The sequence below is a fragment of the Onychomys torridus genome, chromosome 7 (genome assembly GCF_903995425.1).
Source record: "Onychomys torridus chromosome 7, mOncTor1.1, whole genome shotgun sequence".
NCBI classification, from domain to species: Eukaryota; Metazoa; Chordata; class Mammalia; order Rodentia; family Cricetidae; genus Onychomys; species Onychomys torridus.
The window spans coordinates 23646930-23666103 of record NC_050449.1 but is presented as its reverse complement, the minus strand read 5'-3'; the positions used below and the strand labels follow the sequence as shown (position 1 = coordinate 23666103).

Here is a 19174-nt window from a genome sequence, read left to right as displayed (position 1 = left end):
AGGCACATGAACAGTGAGAACATTTAAGGAAGGACATTTGTGGAGAAAGATTACTCTCTCTCAGTTTGCCCCAGGTCTAGGCCTTTTCTCCTTTAGGAATGTGGAGTAAAACTCTTTAGTCTTAGGGCATTTTGAGAAGCCATTTTTTTTTTTTTTATGAGTTCAGACCTTTAATACACATACAAATAAAAAGAAAGAGATGAAGAAAAATCTTTAAAGGTAGATATCAGCTATTTTCTTAGAAATCAGAAGAGAAGATTCTAAATAGTCCATGATGGCTATGTCAGCCATCTCCATCAGTCAGCCATTTCAATTACTCCAGCTTTGACTTTGGAATCGCTTGGTGACTTCAGTGCACTTAAAACTGTTGTACATGTAGAATAAATAAAAGATTCAGTTCTGTTGAAAAGTAGTACATAACAATGAAACACTATTATTGCACCACACAACAAACAGAAGCATACACTGAATAGAGACATGGAAGGATGCGTAAGGGTCCAAACAGGGTTCCCAGGGCTGCGCTGTCCAAGACAGCTTTGAAGACTGCATAGATGTTTAAAGTGGACAGAGGAGGCATTTGATTCCAGACACAGTGGGGGAGATTCAGACACACAGATTCATGTGCTGCCTCTTATTTTTAGAATGCTGCTGGTGTGTCTGATGCATTTTAGGAAAACACTGAGTGATAAACAAACCTGGAGAAGTGGACAAGGACCCAGAGGAGCTTCTGCACATCGTGTCACTGAGTCTTGTCAAGTGGAGAAGGGATTTAAATGGCAATTAGATTGATTTCTACTATTGCCAATATTTTTTCAATAATGAATTGGGTAATAACAGAATTAACAAATAAGCCAAAGTTACAGAGTCAGGTAGAGGAGATAATGAGGACTTAAATTAAGAGGAGAGTACTGATGAGGAAATGAATTAGCACATCAGGGTGCTCCAGTAGGCAGGTAGGCACTCTCCAACAAGATTCCTTGATTGAAGGTGAGGAAGATGAGGAGTAAGGTAAGGCAATTCTGCCTCACTTCAAGAGAACTGGGATTTGGCAGAGCTGTCCACAAAGATGAGAGGAGGAAGGGAGTCTAGGCTGTGAAGTCTGGGGAACGACAGATGGGCTTTCTCCTGCAGTTATGAGCCTGGGGTTCAGCAGGCTCTTAAGTTGGAAAGCAGACACGAAATCATGATTATAGCTGGGAATTTCGATTGGAGACACAGGTATTCTAGGTGTAAATTACCTGGAGAGTGAATATAGAAACAGTGGAGGTGTGAGTAGTATCAGATGTCATTGTTGAGTACCCACCCCAAGTTCTCCTGTGCTTTTTTCTTCTAACATTGATTGTCTCTTGTGTGCCAATCATTGTTTCTATGCATTTCTACAAATTTTCTCATCTAATTCTCGTATTCAGTCTATAAGTAGTAAAAGGATATCTGCATTTTACTAAACATGGCAGTGAGATTTGATAACCCCCTCAAGGTCACCTAGTTCATAAAGGAATAGCTATAAGCAGAAATCAATAACACCATGTGTGCCTTGTTTTATTGTGTCATTTCTATCCAATATCCAGATGTGCAATGCCCCTACCTTTAGGATTCGTATAAAATAATAAGTGTAAGGGAAACATTAGTAATGTATCCCATAAAATAGTATATCAGACCTTTTTGCTTTTTCCTACACTCTTCCTATTATAGATTGAACGTGGTTGAAAAATTCCACCTGTGTATATTGGAATTAATAACAAAGTTGAGAAGAATTCACAAACAGATGGGCAGGGGGCCTGCACAGACTGTAGGTAGCGCAATTAGGTATGAAGTATCTGTGTTGGTGGCTAGGTTTTGACAACTGTTTGAAAACACGCCCCCTTCTTTTCCTACTTGAAAACTATAATTATATATAAAAAATACAAAGTTTTCAGTCATGTCTCCTTTTCTCTTTGGGCCCAAATGTTCCTTCTTCAGATCTTCTTCCTGCTTTTCTATGTCTATGTTCAGGTGATTTGCTCAGTTATTATCCTCTGCCCACGCATGGCCAGCGTGCATCCTCCCTATGCTGACTGCAAATACAGAGATCATATCTGCATCCCTAGCATTTAGAGCACCTTGTCATTTCTCTTTCTGAATCTGATTGAACGTCTCCCTGAGATTATCTCATGGATAGAGTGACACCACCCCAGCTTCTCTTCTCCATGCCTGCCCAAACAACCACCTCTTTGTAAGGCTTTCCTTGGTGAGCTCACTGATAAATGAACTTCTTAAGGAGAGTCTGCAGTGTGCTCTGCATCAGAGAATGCCATTCCAAAACGAAAAGCCATGTCCACTATCTCCCACCTAAGTCTGTACCCTACAACCTCCATGCATAGGAGCATAGCCTCCCATTCCCCATATCTTTCAATTCAGGTCTTGGTGGGCAAAGACTTTCCCCTTTGATGAGCACGATGATTCCCAGATGTGCATGATTATTCATGCTCATAAAGGGCTTATAGACAAGCCACTTCCCTTCCTGCTCTCCCCAACATGTTTAGTAAAGCACACATATAGCTGTGCTTTAGCCCTGCCATTGTGGTCTTCCTTTTGCCAGCTAGATTTTGAGGAGATGTGTGCAGAACCAATGCAGATTTGGTTCTAAATCATCACTATATGTGATATGAAGGAGCAAAACCATACAGATACAATGTTTTTCCCATCTTTAGCTGTTATCTAGCTCCCTTTCGGTCAAGGGTGGAATGGCCTGTTAGTGAGTTAGTGAAGGCATACACATTTACATGCATCTGTGTGTGTGTGTGTGTGTGTATCTATGTGTACTTGTCACTACATGTGTTTGTCACCACACACACACACACACACACACACACAGACACACACAGACACACACACACACACAGAGACACACACACACACACACACACACACACACACACACACACACACACACAGCTGTTTCCTCAGGTACAAGCTCCTGGGCCAGAGTTCCCACTTCTCTCATTAAAGAGATGCTCCACAAATTGTCTTGATAGCTAAATCCCAGATGCTCAGTTCCCAACCTTCATGCCCCTAAGACTGCTGCAAGGCAGTGGGCAGGAAGACTGCTAGAATTGGACCTCTTGCTAGGCATGCCCTTTCCTGGCCAGAAAGATCTTAACCCTTCAGGTGTCTCTCAAATAAGTGGAATCTCCTTAAATGAATGTGGGCAATCAATTCTAACGCAGTTCAGTCCTTTACCTTTGTCAACACCGCACCGACTCCTGTCTCAAGAGAGTGGGAAAGAAGCAAAGCAAACGCCTATAGCCTGAGATGGCATGGCACTGCTGGCTTCTATATTTATCCCCATCAATGTCTTTCAGATCAAATTGGCTGAGTTTTACAAATCAAAGCTGATTTATTTATTTATATTTTATTTATTTTCTAGCAGCCATCAGCTGCACTCCTGCAAATACTCAGGTTCCAGACATCATGCTGAGAACTCCAGGCATCCAGCTGTGTGCTTTGATTTTGATAGCATTCCCCATAATAGTAGATCTACAAGCAGAACTCAGCTGGCAGGTCCTTAAGCAGGGAACACAGGAAGGGGACCTAGCTAACAGCCCAGTAGCCTCAGAAGACTCACCTGCCCTGAAAACTACCACCACTGTCATTAGGGAAAGTCCTAGCCTTTCCTAAAAAGTTCACAGGGACTGGCTCCAGGGAAGAATACAAAGGGCTCCTTGTCACAAATATTTTAGGTTGCAACTTCTCCTTTATATAGAGATAATTTATTCTCCAAAAATTCCCATATCTGTACTAAAGAAATTCCTTATTTTCTTCTTTATACCTTAAAATATTATATTTTATATGTGCATATTCATAAATACTCAAATATATGCATACATTCACTTCCAAATATCAAATTAGTTTTAACATATGGAGGATCTTTACTAGATTCGTTGCTGAGATATGTGTGTGTGTGTGTGTGTGTGTGTGTGTGTGTATATATATATATATATGTTTACACATGCAATATATAGTTGGTGTCAGTTCACATTTTTATCAAATTCATATTACTTTATGATAAATCGGGTTAAAAGATTGATTTTGTGAGTGCAGTTTGCATTTCTGTCACAAGCAGGGGTTCTGTTGAACAACAAAACTGTTTAGGGAATATCATCCTGTGTGTACCCCATGTAGCCTTGACTCAGATGAAGACCTCAGCCACAGTTAACAGCTCTACATCCAACAGAAAGGGAATTTGCAAGAATTGATGAGACCAGCTTCTTATGAATGAGAAGTGTCCATGTTAGCTGGAAATCAGAGAGTGGCACATAGGAACTGGCATGAAGACATTGCCACATGTGTACTCTCTGACATGAACTCTTAGCTTGCTGGTAACCAACAGTAACCTGAGTGTCCTCTTAAAGACAGAAGCCAGCCATTTAGAAAGGTTCAACCGATGTCACTTCCTAAAGTTTGATAGCAAAAGTAATTTTCTCACCAAGTCTTTACAGGCTTATCCCTCAGTTTGCTGCAGGATAAAATCAGTTTGAAACCTTCCAGAACATTTTCTATGAAAGACAGCTTTTAAATTTGCCCACTCTTGCAGAGATCATCAGATTCTCTTTTGTGTCAGCCCTCTGATCAAGATCTGGAGGAAAATCCTGTGTGTGTGTGTGTGTGTGTGTGTGTGTGTGTGTGTGTGTAAATGTGTCTTTAACGTTTTGTTCTTAGTTGTGAATTCAGAGATGTTTCTCAAGCTCTCGAGCAGGCTTACCTGGCATATGCAACTACACTTGATTTGTTTTTAAGAAGAAGTGATCCTCAGAAATTGTATTTCTTGTAAATCAAATCCTATTTTAAGTGAAAGGAGTAGAGATACTAATTAAAGGATGTATTATGAATCCTTTGTAGAGTTTATTACATTCCTACCAGCAAAGATGATATCTGACCTTCTTTTCATTTCTTAGTTGGTATTTTCTTGTCTTGATTTTTTTTTTTATATTAAAAGGTGCTCAAACTTTGTTCAAACCACTAAAACCAGTGGGTGTGCTAGTTCCATTCACTGGGGGGACTGTCCACAGCTATGTACTCATTTCATACCCACACTTCTCCACCAGGTGGTACGATCTTCTCATCTTATGGAAGAGGGTTCTGACACACAAAGGAGCTGTCATCCAGTATAGTATATAGGGTGTGGGTTGCATCCAACCTCATGGCTGTTCACTTGCAGCCAGGAACAACTGCTTATAGCCTCAATATCTCTTCAATCATTTTGTTCTGGCCTCATCTGAGGCCCCCAGAAGCTGTTCTGCACCAAAGAGCCGAGCAAACAGAGCTCCTGGGTTCACAGATGCGATGGTAAAATACTTATAACCGAAAATAATAGTAATCCTGTTGTAAATTTTATCATACCCAAGAATAAATTTGTCAGGTGGAAAGCGGTAATTATTGGAGGGGATACAGCTGCCTCTTTGCTTGATATTTTTTATCTTATGTATGCTATAAAACATTCATCACCAATACCATGTTGTGCAAACATATTTAATGTTCATACTCTCAGCCTACTGCACCTATTTCCATGTGAATTATGTACACAGCCAGTTTGACCCCCGAATTTTCGTCTAGCTGAGCATCAAAGGCCACAGACATGCCCTACTTCTGTGTTCTACATTGCAATGATTGGTGCTCTTGGATTCCAGGGCTACACTGGGTGCTCAGGCAGGCCCTGACCCTGGAGGCACAGTGGCACTATCTTCCTACTTATCCTTTGTTTCTGGTTTTGATCACTTCCTTCATTCCCACCTTAAAATGCTCCTTCTAGCTCCTTTCTGTTGGTACTCAGAACCTTGCCTCTACTGTAGTGTTTTTATGGACATTCACACCCAGTGCTGGAAAAGAACCTGGCTTCCTCCAGTCTAAACATCACTTGTACAGGCTCACTTAGTGTTGAAAGTGTGGATGCCAGCTCACTTGGTTTTAAAGCAGATGTCCTAAAGCCTGGTCTGTGCTTTGCAGAAACACCCTGATGCAGACTGAGGCATGGGAAGTATCAGTAGTTCAAATGCTTCTCTAATCCTTGGCTGGCACTGCAAAATCCTGAGTTGGCATTAAATTTTTAAAATAATTCCTCTGAACTTCTGATGCTGGAATTCTGGGTTCTATATTTTTCTAGTTTCTGTGGTCCATTGCTTTGATCTCAGCTGCTATACATACCGTAAAAATATTAAGCAAAGAGACAGCTGTATCCATGCAATAGCTACAGCTGCCCTCCTGACGAATTTATTCTTGGATATGATAAAAATTATAACATGGTTGTTATTATTTTCAGTGAAGAGTTTTACTGCCAAATCTGTGAACTCGAGTGCTTGGGTTGGCTCTGTCTTTTGCAGCAGGCATTTGAGCTCAGTAATAGGGCTAGTGAGAAGCTCCCGTGGGGCTTTGGGAGGAGAAGATCATGTATCCAGCTTGATTCAGCCTTCTTCATTTTGGTGCTTTGGTTGTCACATTGCTTAATAAGGTAGATGGGCTCCTGGAAAGTTGGCTGGAAAACATTACCTGTGAGATAATTTATGCCTACTCATTGAGCTACAGTTTTAAATTAAGCACACTCCTCTGAGGAAATAATTGGCTGTAAGACTAGATATGAATTATACTAAACGCCTCAGAAGCCTTCTAAAGTCACATATTTAAAGAAAATCTTTCCTAAAACACTAATCAGAATTACAGGGTTTTTTTAAGTCAGAAAATACAAATATTATATGAAAGACAAATGTCAGAAGCCAGCCAGCATTAGAGATAGAGCTACCTGAGGGCTTGGTAACCATGCATAGTTTTGGGATTGTTTTGATTGAATTCAAACTTGTTGAGTCAATGGATTATTGGATGATTGTAAATGCTCAACCCAATCAATCATTGTATCAATAAGTGCTTGACAAATTCCAAATCAAGTAAACTAGTTTTCTAGATGCATTGAAAGCCAGAGATAACTATGACCTGGTCCTTATTGTATAAGAAGTTCAACTACATTGGAAAAAAGAAGCCAGAGAATGTCCTTTGGCTGTTGGAAAACAGCATAAGTGCTCAGTGGCTGTACAAAATAATTCCCAGGTAAGACTATGAAAATTCCTCCACTCAGGAGACCCTGATTCCCTACATATTGGTAGATCCCACATAGCTATGCCTTCACCAGTCCCTCTAGAGAAATGTCCTGCAGGATGTCTTTGTCTTAGCACACAAATGATGAGCTAATGGAACCACTAATATTCCTTTAAACCCTTTAGATTCATTATTTTATTATTTCAAAGACTTTGAATTCAATTTGCAGCAGGGATGGAGAACATTCAGAGACATCAGCAACAGAAAATAAAGGGTATATTCTAATGTCTCTGGGATGCTGCACAAGATATAAAAATTTGGGTATAAATAACAATCTCATTTTACATGAATCAAGGACTTTGGTTAGTCTAGGCTCTCTCTAACAACTGCAGGAAGGGCCATTCTCTGTTCCCCTTTCTTTAGTGTTTTTTGGCAGTCCTTGGCAAGGCCTAGCTCAGGGAAGCTTCATACCTGTCACTATACCATCTTCTCCCCATACGCCTTAGTACTGCCACCCTAGCACTGTGTCTCAGCTTAATTACTTTCTAAATTCTTCATTTCCAGGCAAGGGGTGGTGGCTCATGCCTGTGATCCCAATATTGGAGAGACTAAGTAACGAGGGTTGCCACAGTTTGAGGCCAGTCTACAATACAAAGTGAAAACCTCCCTCCAAACAACAAAAAGAAGGAAGGAAAGAAGGAAGCAAAAGAAGGAGACCCCAAGTATAGTAACGTTTGACTGATAATTAGGTCTTAAGCATACTGTTTTGGGGAGTGAGAGATAGTTCACCTCAAATTATAGAATTTTCATGGACAAATTAGAATTTGAAATATAAGGGTGGTATGATTGACCTAGGTTAATAGGTGACAAGAGCAGTCTAGGAAGATGGGGTCATCTTATGTATCTAAGAGGAAAAAGTAGCAGAGCTTGTGTATAGTCATAGTAGGGGAGGCTCACAGGACAGCTCAGTGGTTAAAGTTGTTGTCACATGAACATGAGGAATGGAGTTTGTATCTCTGACACCCACATAAAATCTTGACCACTGTGGTAGGCAGAGAAAAGGAATCCCTGAATAGCTACCTGGGCATCTGGGATATGCAAACTCTGGTTTTCTCAAGAGACCTAGCTACAATACATATGGGGGAGGATGAGTGAGGAAGACATCTGCCATCAACTTCTGACCTCTACACACTTGTACACAACACATGTACACATTCCTCCACTCAGATCACACACACACACACACACACACACACACACACACACACACACACACTTTAATAAAAGTGCTATAGCTATAGTGCTATAGAGGCCTGGAGAGATGGCTCAGCAGTTAAAAGCATGTACTGCTCTTGCAAAGGACCCAGTATCAGTTCCCAGCACCACATTTGTTGGTACACCTGGAACTCCAGTTCCAATGGATCTGACACACTCTTCTGGACTTTATGGGTACCATCATTCGTATATGCACATGCTTGCCTCATCTACAGACAATTGAAATAAAATAAAATAAAACTTTAAGAATCATGATAGCATTAGGGGATGGATTATGGGAGTCCAGCTCCAACCTGTTCCCACCTCACAAAGGGTTCTTGGGTGGAGAAAAGAGGAATGAGAAAATGTTAGATGACAGCAAGGAGAAAGACAGGCACAGGATAGCTTTGAGGGGGCCTAGATCAGTACCCAACAGCCCAGAGCTTTATTCAAAAGGGCTTTTTACAATGTACCAAGGGGGAGAGGCAGGAAACTTCTTCCTTGCAAGATCAAAGCAATAATGTACAGCCAAATGTAGACCATTCCAGACAACTGGTAAACACGTCTGTGGACAAATCATCTCCTTATGCAGCCCTGCTGGGTAAAGCAAGCCCAGATTCTCTGACCCTGAGTGAGTTCTCCTAGGAAACCTCTGTGGGTCTCCACAATGGATGATAGCAATGATTAAAGTGACAGGTACCTATGGAGAGCTGATCCTAGGCCTTTCACTCTCCCCACAGCAACTGCCTCTCGCAGCTGCCCTCGAAGTGCATAGTAGTGTTCTGGATTGTTCCAAAGAAGAACTAGCAGTGCAGAGAAGTTACCAGACTCAGGATATCATGAATCTAGATGGTAGAGAATTAGTTTTGTGTGAATCAAAACTTCTGCTCTTTACAAAGGCGGTCTGCCACTTTCTTCTGCACACCAATGCAAGATAAACTCTGGTGTGTAATGGGCTCCTCTGGGGGAGGGGGAGGAGCCGCTTTTATACTAAGACACAGGCATATGTAAGATACGTAAAGAAAATAGGGATCTACTTGTGGTGTCTGAAGAGTTGTGCCACGAAGAGGGAGATATTCTAGGATGAAGAGTGTCATTTTCACCCAAGGATGCATTTTCTTTAGAAGAGAAAGCCAACTTATAGATGAGTAGCTATTGATCATGAAGAGACTCTTTCCATTGGCTTTTATCAAGCGGTTTACCACTTTCCGTCTTAAGATGGCTGGAGCAATTTAGAAAATGTGCTCAGTTAAATTGTTTTTGTTTTTTCCCCTCCTGGATTCTTTCTAAGTTCTTCATGCTAGCGATAAATCACTGATCAATTCACCGCCAGAGTGCAAATGCTGTTACAAGAAACCTTGATTTTTGTTTTTACATGTTATAACTTTGTATTTCGGTTTTGTGTGCTCTGTTCATTTGTTTGAATAGCATCAGTAGGTACATCAGTTCTGGTGCTGTGGAGTTTAGCTTACTGTGTGTGTAATTTTCAACTTTCTCCCTGTTTTTTTACCACTCAGACCCTAGTAAAAAAAAACCTTCCTACTAAGAGAAAGCTGAAAACAATGAGAAGGAAAGTTTATAAAGCTCTTTAACAGAGATGAACAACTTTTCACAGGACTTGCTTAGTCAGAAAAATGTATATTCTGGGAATCAATGAAATTATGTGGGTTCTTTATGGTTTCTCACTTTGTCTGAGGACTTATGATGGTAAAATAATGTCTCATTGGCTTCTGTATGACTTACATATACTAAATATTTGGATCAATAAGGAGCATATGCCTCCCCCAAATTCTAAGCCATCTGCTTCATTCCTTATACACCACCTGGCAAGAATAGATGAATTTTCACAGTCATTCATACCCCCACATTCTTACAGACTACTTGATGAGTCTTCAATGTCAATGACCATTTACTAGCTTGCACATCAGCTCATGACTGTACTCCTTCCACATGTTCTTCCTTTTGGATGTCCACAGAGAAAGTTAATCACAATTCAACTTCTGAAAATCTCAGTGTTATCACAACAAACATCTGGATCATAGATCCGGATCCAAAACACACACACATACACACACACACACACACACACACACACACACACACAGACTTGAATTGGAGAAAGCAAGTGCCTAGAAGAATACAACTCTTCTTCTTCCTCTGTCTTGGTGGTGGACTACCTGGCCCTAAGAGACCTTGGGTCCTACCAATCATTGCAATGGCACTGGAGCTCAGTCCAGAAACAGCTGTCCAAAGCTAATTTATTTCCTAATGCTGAGGCACTGTTAATTTATAAATTACACTGGTAATTCGAGCTATTATTAATTTCAGATGGTGTAGGGCAAGCCTAATTAAAATATGACACCAATTGCCACACATATGTACCAAGGACTACCATTTAAAATTAATGGGAATATTAAGTGTGACACTGGTCTCTGAGATGCTTTGCACAGTAATTATAGCGCTCTTGTGCGAAAAGATCTGACAAATGTTGGCTTGCAGTTGGTAGTAAATAAACAACAGCCATGTAAGAGGAATCACAATTTCTTCACTAGAATCCCTTCTCATTTCCTCTAGCCTTCCTCAAACCAAGGTCCTAAAGAATGTGTTAATCTGAAATGATAATAGTGGCTCAGAAGTTTTTCTAGAAACTGTGAGTCTTTGGGGGTTCCAGTTGATGGTCTTCTGTTTTCTACTTTATCAGTATACCCTTGCTTCTTCTTGTGAATTAAATGTTTTTCTTTCTTTTTTTTTTGTAAGAGATGCTGACACTTCATTTCCCCTTCAAAATGAATAGAAGGAAGAAAATGTTGGTACCCATGCAATACAGATTGCATAAGCCTAAATATATGTAAATGAGTGCTCTGGGTTGGTATGATATTGCTGGATGGTTGCACAAACTTAGTGTCTTAGGGTTTTTATTGCTGTGAAGAGACACCATGACCATAGCAATGCTTATTAAAGAAACATATAATCAGGGTGGCTTGCTTACAGTTTCAGAGGTTCTGTCCATTATCATCACGATGGGGAGCATGGTGCATGCAGGCAGACATGATGCTGGAGCTGAGAGTGCTACCTCTTGCAGGCAGCAAGATGTTGACTGATGGTCACACTGAGGGAAACTTGAGCAAAAGAAACCTCAAAGCCCGCCCCCCAAGCATGGCTAAAATTTGCAGGACAGTGGACAGTGATAGCTTTTTCTTACAACGTAATGGAATGTGTTTATTGGAGCATGGGGAAGGCTTAGTCTTTGTGTAAATGAATGCTCATGACTATACATCATGTGTGGAATGTGGTATGGATATGGTCTTATTAGTAGTAGTGATTTTTCACTAGAGGTATGAAATCAAATTTCTGAGTATTTAAGTGGCAGAGAAAGATCTGTAGTCATGAATGCTTACTCTTTCCTTCCTGGTCGTCCTTGTTGTTAGACATCACATGTGTGATCTCCATGTTGATTTGTTCTTTGGGTTTTATGCCTAAGAGTTCCAGAAGATCAATGTCTGGAAAATTGATATCTGCCCATTTGTCTGTCTAATATGAAAACAAAGGTGTTTTTGTTGTATGTGTTTCACTGCTGATGTGTCTCATGTATAAGGGTGTGTGTGTGTGTGTGTGTGTGTGTAACCATTCTGGAGTATCCTCAATTGGCTCATGTCCAGGATTGTATTATGTAGTTTAGCATCCAAGGCTCACTTTAAATGGTGCCTGGAGGTCAGAAAGAGTTAAGGTGCCTGCTCCAATCCCAGAGCTGAACCATGTGGTGCGATCTCAGCAGTGTAAATGTCAAAATTATTGATCCCTTATGAAGAACCAGTTAATTCTCTCCATACATGTGTTCAGTGGGAGCACAAACACCACAGCGAGAAAACTGGGAAGCCAAGAAAAAGAGGGTGTGAATTGGGGGTGGGGGTCAGAAATAGGGAAGAGAAAATCTGTAGAGTTCCTAAGGATTTGAGCTGACAAAGGGACAGTTCTCCAGATGTAACCAGCTCCTACTTTGTGTTCTCTCTCTCTCTCTCTCTCTCTCTCTCTGTCTCTGGAGCTGAGGACTGAACCCAGGACCAACACTCAGTAGGCAAGTGCTCTACCACTGAGCTAAACCCCAACGCCTCTACTGCATTTTCCAATGAGTGTCTTTGGTCTTTTCCACCCCCAGTTTACTATACCTCACTCTTTCTCCTGCAGCTGTCGGCTTTGTGAGTGAAGATGAGTACCTGGAAATTCAGGGCATCACTCGGGAGCAGTCAGGCGACTATGAGTGCAGCGCTTCCAATGATGTGGCGGCACCAGTGGTACGGAGAGTGAAGGTCACCGTGAACTGTGAGTGGCCTTGCCAGCCCCCACCCTGTGAGTGTGTGAGGCTGGCCTCTTATCAAGACTGCAGCTATAAACCAGCCTTCAGAGCCACAGAGAAGACCTAGGGTCACTTTCTGTTCTCTGCTTCTAAGAGCTAAGAAGACAAAGTCATGTTTTATTTTCTTTTTTTTCCCCCACGGGTCCAGTGTCACCCTTCTTTTTGAAAGCAGCTGACAGTAACTTTATAGAACACCAAACTTCCATACATAGCTTGCAAATCAATAAACGGCACTGAATACCTGCTTCATATAAATGTATTTCGAAAAAGTTTTCCTGTGCTTTACTCATGTGACACAGTGACAACCTTCCCAGTCAGATACTTCCAGTGAGGCAGAGAAACCTGAGCTAGAACAAATACCACCCCCGTGTAGGTAATATTTTTGTATTTCTTTGTATCTCATGTGTTTGTAATGAAGATGTTCATGAATATAGACTACTGATTACATTCGTAATTTATAGTAGTATATACTGATGCAGGTTTTAGAGGGTATATCTCAAAATTTTATTTTTAACTAATAGATGCAAAATTGAAAACATTTGAATGCCAGTGCTGTGAAAACTTCATTCTCCCTTTGTGAACCTTCTGAATTCTCCCTGACATTGATCTACATGAATTTTCTTCCAATTCCTTACTCTTTTCCCTCTGGGTTCCTTGTTATGAGCATTGACTTGACCCCCTATGACTTGTGGAAGGTTTTTGCTTGTCACAGATATAACCCAAGCCCTAGACCAGCAGTACAGAAGCTTCTGCCCTTCAACATGGGCAGGATGGGGTAGGGGAAGGATACTGTGTATAGATTAATACTTGGTGTTTATGGTTTTGATTTGTGCTTCAGTTTGAATCTAGATAGAATGAAACACTTTAAGTAGTAAAGTTAAAATAATGCTACCATGTTTTCCTATTATTTAAACTCTATTTTTAAGGGAACTTAAAATGATTTGCAATTGTTGACAATGAATGTAAGTTGTAAAACAAAAGTGGAAGGAAAGGGAAAAAAATGTAACAGTGTAAGATGGAAATTAGTAAAAAGGAGGGACTCAACCTATAAAATGTAGAATATAAAGCTGCAGGCTGCTGGGTTCACATCCAGAATCTGCCTTTACAATTAATATAAAGGAAACGTCACAGGCTCTAAGATGCACATCATCTTGAAGACAAAAGCAGGTGCTTTTCTGAGGAAAAATCTTGCTTTTCCTGGTATGGTGAACCCAGAGAAAATCCTCCCCACTGTCAGAAATAGTCAACACATCATGTCCAATGCCCTGGCATCAAACAGAACAGTAATTTTGAGTGGCTGGTGTATAACCCCTATCAGTGCACACTGCTGGAATGCCACAGGTTGCTGAGTGAAAACTTCAAATGAATGCAGACCAAGCAAAGAGGTCTGGTTTAGCACAGGCTCCATTTCAGAATGCCCACGGGAAGAACTGGTCTGTACATCCTTCAGGCAATTCTCCATGAATATTATTACTTGTAAGTGAGTCTTAGATGGGAATTGAATAGCTTGAAGTCCTACAGTTTTGCAAGACCTGGTGTGCAGAAATTCTATGAGGATGATTAAAGGTGCTGGCTGCCATCCCATGGAGTGTTGGCTGATGGGTGGGTGTCAGCCTATGAAAGTTAAAAGGCTTAAATAGGCACTGTGCCTCAAGAGCTCACCACTGCACCTCAGCACAGAGAGGAGAGGCAATGCATGCTGAAAGACCATGTCTTCCTTTAGAATGGCACCAGGACCATTTTCATTCTTGGGAACAGTCCATATAGCAGTTTGCTGATGCAGATAAGCAGAGTCGGGCAGAAAATATGAAACAAACTTCATGAATGAGGTGCTTTGTTTTTGTTGTAGTTTTTCATTTTCAAAAATGCCCTTAAATGGCATGGGCCCCCTTCTTCCTGCAGATCCACCATACATCTCAGAAGCCAAGGGTACAGGTGTCCCCGTCGGGCAGAAGGGGACGCTGCAGTGTGAAGCCTCAGCAGTCCCTTCAGCAGAATTCCAGTGGTTCAAGGATGACAAGAGGTACGGTGCTCGGCCCTCTCCTCCTCAGGAAACCCCCTTCCAGACTTCTGATAGCAGATTCTCGCAATCTAGTCTCTGGAAATCCTCTCCTGACATCTGATGGAGGTTAGCCAGGCTTTCAATGCCATCTTCAGTGTTATCAGATGCCAGCCACTGAGCCTGAAAGGTGACATAATTTAGCCAGGCAAAAATCAGAAAATAAAAGCCATCAACAAGATTGTGAGCCCCTCGGAATTTTTTAGAGGCTATGAAAACAAAATGTTCTGCAGGAAGCTATGTTTTAACATTTTCTCAGACCTAAGAAATTCTATCTGCCTCTGGGAGGGGCTCTGAAGTTGCCTGCCCATCATAGGTCTCCACATCCCTCCCTGAGGTTATCAGTACCGCTGTGTACGAGTCCATGACCCTCTCGTACCCTCCCTTTGTGTGCAGGTTGTCCTTTCTCTGTAGGAGAAAAGAGTTAGGACTGTTCCCTTCCTTCCCATTGCCACAGCCATCACAGGGACATTTGTTGTGAGTCAGTGAAGATGATCATTTCGAGGAGTTATCAAATTGCATGTCAGCGCAGGGGTCAGCAGCTCAGCACAGCCAGGCAATATGACAATTACCACTATCAAAGAGCTATTTGAAGGTGAATGAACAGCAACTAAATGTGTAAGCCCTGTCTGTGCTCAAAATATTTTCATAAAAGTAGAGGCGGCAGTGCTGGAGGTGTGACAAAGTCCTGTGAGATGTGTGGAGAGATGAGCAAAGATTGGAGGAGGCTGAGTATGGAAAGCCACAGCGTTGGAGAAGGCCAGGGGAGACTTCCTAGCAAAGCATTGTTGTGCTGCAGAGGCTGTGTTCACTACACCTTTTTCTTCTCTCATGCAGACATCAAGTCCTTAAGTGTCTTCTAGTTCTTCTGCCAACAAACTAAATTGTATTTAGAACCCAGTCACATCATCATAAAATCCACATCCAGTGAGGGACACATCCTGGCAGCCTCTGGTAAGGTGCAGTGTAGGCAGCCACTGTTTTATCAATGGAAGAACTGACACAGGAAGAGGTGGACAAACTCACTGAAGTAAGAAATGGAGCTGGCTGCATCCTTCATTTAAGAAATCAGAAATCCTTCTTTCACACCACCCTTCTTACTGTAATAAAGAGAAACACATCTCTCTCTCTCTCTCTTTCTCTCTCTCTCTCTCTCTCTCACACACACACACACACACACACACACACACACACACACACACACACATGCTTCTGTTTCTGAACAATATCTAAGTCTCAGTGAAAACTAATCCACTGTACTCTATTATTCAAAATTTTTGGTAGAAAAAAGTATAGAAACAAAATATAACAGAACAATGAGATCTCAAAATGTATGAAGAAAAGGAGACAAAAATGTGCATTGAGGCAAAGGAAGGGAGAACTGTCTTTTTGCGTAGCACTAGTCCAAGCAGGGGCTACTACCTATGTAAATACTCACAAGGGAGACAGTGCCCCAGTGCTGGCTCAGAATCCCTGGTTCAGGCAGCTTGGTGGCCCCTTTAAGACCCTTTCATAGCTGCCCCTTTGCTCCTTCCCACTGATTTTTCCTATGTTCATTCACTCATTTGCCCATGCATTCATTTCTGGTGTTCTCCCATCGAGCAGGTTTATCTCTCCTCCCAGCAACCAGCATGCCAAGAACATTTCTCCCCCACGGTCCTTACCACAGCTTTTCTTTTTTGTGCCACTGAGGCTACAAAGCAGCCTTGGCCTCAGCTCTCAGAGGGCATATGACATCTGTCCCAGTAAATGACAACTGAAGCCCATTTCACTTCCACTGACATGAGCAGATTTCAACAACACAGAGAAGAATCTTAGGTGGGGACAGGCAGGTGTTCAGACATCTTTGGGGGCTTCACCCTACTGCTGCATTCATCTCTTCGTCCTGTGTCTGCTGTCAGTCAAAGGGAGAGGAGATGGAATTCTACACTTAGAAAACCCTGTCCACCTCACAGGGACAGTAGCCACTGAGAGGTCTCCAGCGTCGTTAAGAAACCTAAGGCCTATAGCAGTAGCAAGTGGGGGATCCTTGAGTGCCTGAGGAGGGGAATGTGTGTCATCTCAGGAGTGTAAAGTGTTGCAGGACTCTGCTGGTCACCCTGCACTGTGTTTAGTTAAAGACATTTCTGCGCTGTCAAGCAAGAACCTGTTTGGGGGAAGTCTCTTCCCACCATGGAGCCAAAATCTAATTCACAGCTTGGTTCTGATGTGAAGACGTCTCCCCTTATGGAGAATACTGCCAGACTAGGAATGGGATCCACACCCATACTTGCTCACAGAAGCATCCTCATGGTGGGTTTCAGAGCCTTGGACAGCATCCCTTCCAAGATTCACTTCTATATAACTTTGGAGATAGAACAGTGGCTTCTGTTGTCAGAGCAGAGTGTTTCATGCCATCCCACAGAGCCAAAGGGCATTTCAGTGAGGTCAGTGGCTTACACCAGTTCACTGTCCTTAGTTTTTGAGAAAGGAAGAAACACACAGGAAGATCTCTGTACTGCAAAGCCAAAGGAGTCCTGCCAGCCCATCATGACTTCTCCAGAAGCTAACATAGCCAGGCAAGACTGTTCCAGACTGATCCCAAGATACTCTGGCCAGATTCCTCTTCCCAAATCCTGTGGAAACATAGTTCTGTTAAGAAGAATGAATAATTATCATTATGGTATCATGGTGGGGGGGATGAGGATATCATTAATTCTAGACTCTAAGTCCATTCTATGAGAGAAATTGACCGTGTTTTTTCCCCCTCACCCCTCTCCCTTCCTTTTTCTGTTGCTTTTTTGCCTAGACTGGTTGAAGGAAAGAAGGGAGTCAAAGTGGAAAACAGACCTTTCCTCTCAAAGCTTATCTTTTTCAACGTCTCTGAACATGACTACGGGAACTACACGTGTGTGGCCTCCAACAAGTTGGGCCATACCAATGCCAGCATCATGCTATTTGGTGAGACTCTGCCCTGAGATGGGTAACAAGGCATTCTGAAGTGAGGAAGGGTTGACAGAGGGAAAGAGAGGATGGAGGAAAAGAAAAGGATTGGAAGTAAGCAAGTTACAGCAAGTGAAAGAATAAAAAATGAGAAAGAGAGAGAGAGAGACAGAAAAACTCATGCATGTAAGAACATAGGTATCAGAAGTGGGAATGACAGAAAAAATGGAATGTTCATTTATCTAAAATGATGAAAGTCCTGAAACAGGAGAAAAGGGTTTCTTTTAGATACCAAAAATGACATTTTTCCCCTCAGTGATGTCTCCAAAACTGACTCAGAGATTATAATTGGACAAAATAGTTAAGATCTCAGAGAGGAGCTTTTATGGCTTCAGTCCTTTACCCACTGGGCTAAATAATATGTTCCCTTTTCTGAAACTTTTCCAGCCATTGGCACATAAGAAAATATGAATGGCATTCATGAGAGCCGAATCACAGTCCTTGGAATCCTTAATAATATTCATTTCTGAGATGGGCATATAAAGAAGACAGAAAATGGGCTTTTTCCAGGTTCTCTGTTTGTGTCAATGGCTGGTAAAGACATTTACCTATCCTTGCCATCATCTTGAATATCTCATATCATTGTTCATCCACCAGTTCCTTAACTATTGAGGGACTAAATTTATAAAGCAATTTTTCTGCCTTCATTTCATACCTAGCCACTGTATTCATGGCAGAAGCAGTCAGCAAGTTTTGTGGAAAGTACTGGATGTCTACACCCTGTGAGCAATGTCTACCCAGGAGTAAGCATATATGCCTATCTACCATCAGGAAGGACTTCAGATGTCTGCCAATGGCTTTAAAGCCTTAATATGTTCAGATACTTTCTGTGGGCCATAGTATTCATTTCTGGTTGCCTTTTGAACACATTTCTCCATACCTCACCACATTCAATGACTATCAAATTTCCCAGTCAGTTTCTCCCATTCCCAGTTAAAGATACACTTGAATGTGGTAGGAAGGAAAAAGATTTGAACACGCACTCTTGTGAGAGAACTCCTAGGCAATGTCACATCCTCAAGGGCTCCACTCTTCCTCCTACCCATGCCACATACCCTTGGTGCTAACAACACACACTCTGTGGTACCATCTCTGTTTCCTAATTACACCTTTCCAACCTCTCACTCAGCATATGAAATGCAGCCCATCCTTAGCTGAGGAGGTTGGAAAAGGGAAGACTGTGTTTGATCCCAGAACACACAGCTGATAAGGGGCAAGCTGTGACTAGAGTGACCTAGATGTTTAGGCCTTCAACAAGCATAGTCTTAAGCATTCTCTCACGTATAGGGATGGCCATGTGCCTCTCTTATGAATGGACAGCATTAAAAGTCTCCTTTTGAGCATGGGAATAGTCATAAGAATTCTCTCATGTTCAGAGATAGTCATAAGTGCCTCTCTTATCTGTCAGGCCTTTGGGGGTTTATGGGAGGTATCTGTATGCACAAAGGGTAGGATTAGGGAGA

At 41.8% G+C, this 19174-nt stretch overlaps 1 protein-coding gene across 4 annotated transcripts in view; it reads left to right on the top strand.

The window, feature by feature from the left end:
• The window catches only part of Ntm (neurotrimin), a 420481-nt gene that overhangs the window by 388145 nt on the left and 13162 nt on the right, over window positions 1-19174 (top strand). For all 4 annotated transcript variants that reach the window (XM_036192025.1, XM_036192027.1, XM_036192026.1 and 1 more), the window contains exons 4-6: window positions 12502-12636; window positions 14573-14693; window positions 17518-17669. In XM_036192025.1, the coding sequence (XP_036047918.1) occupies window positions 12502-12636; window positions 14573-14693; window positions 17518-17669 (408 nt within the window). The remainder of the gene's footprint in view (window positions 1-12501; window positions 12637-14572; window positions 14694-17517; window positions 17670-19174) is intronic.